General features: G+C 39.0%; 1 protein-coding gene across 1 annotated transcript in view; it reads right to left on the bottom strand.

The window, feature by feature from the left end:
* Nucleotides 1-377: 377 nt before the first annotated feature.
* ELTD1 (EGF, latrophilin and seven transmembrane domain containing 1) overlaps nt 378-3,174 on the bottom strand; it is a gene marked incomplete at its 5' end in the record, with an annotated part of 23,958 nt that continues 21,161 nt past the window's right edge. The window contains 3 exons of the mRNA XM_010182227.1: nt 378-553; nt 1,067-1,235; nt 2,787-2,878. Coding sequence (XP_010180529.1) covers nt 491-553; nt 1,067-1,235; nt 2,787-2,878 — 324 coding nt within the window. The remainder of the gene's footprint in view (nt 554-1,066; nt 1,236-2,786; nt 2,879-3,174) is intronic.

Here is a 3,174-nt window from a genome sequence, read left to right on the forward strand (position 1 = left end):
TCTATTGACTCTTTAATGGAACCCATTCCCTGCAGATGACCACATGCAACTGCACGTAAGAAGCTCATTACTCCAAAAGACAGTGAACATGTTTCCACTAGCAAAGCAATTCATGAAATCTGCTGTGCCAGTTGGTTTTTGGTATCTTGCTTTCAAGAACTGCAGATATTTCCAATATTAGAAACAAAACCTAAGTCATGAAAAGTCTTGAGTTTCCTTAGAAATTTGCTTCTTTCCCTGGTCTTCATTAACATTTGTTTTGCAATACTCCAGTTTGTTTTGTATACTGTTTGTATGGAGCATAAAAGAAGTGCTCTGCATGAATGCACACATATGTACAAAACCAGTCAGTAATTCAGTTAAGAGACATGCCTGCTCACTGGGTCATTTCATACTTTCACAATACCATATTTTTCTGTAATATCCATAACAACATCGTCTAGGTTGCTCCCTTCTTCCACTGAATTGCTGATGCATGTTTTCCTTCCATTTATCTCAAGCAGCCGAAACAGCAAGGAACATTTTTGAGCAACCTATAATACTCTTCCTGAATCTGAAATAAAAATATTGAGTTCAAATTTGAAATAAATTTATTAATAGGTCTGCATGTCTTTAATTTTGCAGTGCTCGTGTCACTAGATGTATTAAGGTGGGTCTGCTTTTGACTTTATAACAGAATACTGAAGGAAGTATCACCTCACGATAGTGTGGGTGAATCCTGCTGCGAACTGGAAAGACTGGAAGTGAGTTTTATTACACACATTGAGTTATTTCATCAGGTTAATGGCACTATAACCAGTTTTAAAATTTTAAAGACATTTTCCGATGTCTCATATGTTGGTTTTAAAACTGGAAGAAGGTAAAAATTGGACAGAGGTGCTGTCTCCACTGAAGGCAATAGGAAAATTTCCCCTCTTCCCTCCTCTGCTCCATCAATGGCACAAGGATTTCCTCCCTTTCTCTGATAAAACAGTTTCACCACAGCTCCAGTTTAGGGGTGGGCACCTGCCTGTGTGGGTAACACAAGACTGCCCGAGTTGCTTCCCACAAGGAATGGGACACTTACCTTCCTAGACAACACGCAAAGGAAAATGAAGATGAACATCCCCTGGAATGCGTTGAAGATTGTAAAAAGATAGGCGGTAACCACGGATCCCTGGATGACGTGGAGGACCCCGAAGATCCAGGTAGCCCCAAGGAGGAACAGGAGAGCAAGAGCACCTCGGGCACAGGATCTAGACAGGGAGGAAACATTGCGAACATGCGGGCATGTGCTATTTTCCTTCCTTCGGCACTTTGGATGGTGAACGCTGCCTAGGCAAGATTTTCACAGCTGCAAAGACCTGAGAAGTGCAAATGCATGGACTGCTCTTTAGGGTGTGCTGTAGCACTGTGGCACAAATAAGCTCACATAATCACTGCAGAAGAGTTAAGGAGTAAAACTGGAGGGCCTTAAAACACTGGCTTCTTTAATCTTCAGATATGTTTTCTCTGGTGTACTGCAGCACCATATGATTTGATTTAAATCTACTGTTAGTGTAATTCCCCAAGGAAAAACATATGTCTGTTATGAAGCATTCCCCCACTTTTCCTCCCCCTTATCTTCCTCAAAAAATAACCCAGAAAAAAGTACAGTATGCTCTCAGGTCAGTACATGTGCATGACATCAAAGGATTTTCAGGCTGCCTCTCAGGTTCATTGCAGAAGACGGTGCCAGTCGTAAAATTAGACTTTGTTTCTTTCGTTCTTTCTCTTTAAAAAAATGATTATTTTTGTTTTTAGCACACAAATACTCTCAAATAGTTCCTGGCTCAGCATATTGATGGTTTGAAATTATAGGAACTGATTGGCTATGATTTTATTTTTTTCCAACGTGCTGTAGAGCCCGGCTCTCAGACTTGAGCAAATTACGGCATGTTGTCTCGGAAATGAAGCCACTGATTACTTTCTTATTCATTCTCAGCCCAGTCATTGCAGGACTTCCTTTGAACAACAGACATTTTTAGCACTGTTCCTCCGAAAATGAATAATTTTCAACTTCATTAAAACCAGCTCACCACATGAAGCTACGAAGGGTGAGGAATAAGAGAAAGTAATCAATCAAACAATTGCTAAATCCTAACTATAAATCTTGTGCGATGCATTGAAACTGCAGGAGTGTTCCTAAGCAACACAAACAGTAAGTTGTTTTCAATGTTCCCTGTAGTACACTTCAGCTTTTCCTGCACAAACGGTTTTCAAGGTCCCTATAAATCAGTTTTAAAGAGAGTGAGTTGATGGAAAAATCATAGCAGCATGCAAAGTAAAAATCCTGGAGAGAATCCCCTCCGCTCCCCCCAGCACCACAGAAACACAATGTCCTACTGTAGACTTTATACAAATAACATGAATGGCTTGATTCTCTTATCACTGAATTACTTCAAGGCAAATATTTTGGTCCCAATTTAGGCATAAGTTCTGAAATCTGGTTTGGCTTGCATAGAGACTGTGGAAAGTACTTAAGAAAATAGGACAATTACTTCTTTAACCTTGCCATCAGCCTTTACCCTCTGGTTGGTACGGATCACTTGTATTTCTCATACAACTCTCACACAACCCCAGTGTTACTGTATGAGGTATTGCTCAATGGGAATAAAGATTGCAAAATGTACCTCCAACTCTATATGAGGGGATAACAGAAAAAAAAAAATCTTTCTTTTACTATAAATCTTCCAGAAAATTAAACTTTCATCTCTTGCTATATTTAAACTTACAGAAGTAGAATTGGTATTAAATGACAAACTTACCTTATATTTTCATAACAACTAACTTCTGGCTTTAACATTGCAGTGTGTCGAAATACTTTATAAATAATCACTCCAAAAGCCAACAAATTAACCTGGGGGGAGTGAAGAAAGGAACTTTTAGTTCAAACCAGGATGCTTTTGAATTTCAGTGACTGTTACACATTTAAATGAAACGAGTCAGATAAAGTTTCTGTGTATTTGAAACCTGCCGAATCCAGTGCTGGGAGGGGAAAAACTCCCCCTTTTCTGATTCACTTCTATTAAAAAAATATGAGCCCTGTAATAAACATTGATCAAACAGGGCTGTAACTCTACCTTATCTCAACAGTATCACTACTAGCAGTCTGCAAATGTTTATTGATTTTATTGGTAAATCTCTTCGATTTCC

Source organism: Mesitornis unicolor, unplaced genomic scaffold (assembly GCF_000695765.1).
Source record: "Mesitornis unicolor isolate BGI_N332 unplaced genomic scaffold, ASM69576v1 scaffold2144, whole genome shotgun sequence".
Lineage (NCBI taxonomy): Eukaryota > Metazoa > Chordata > Aves > Mesitornithiformes > Mesitornithidae > Mesitornis > Mesitornis unicolor.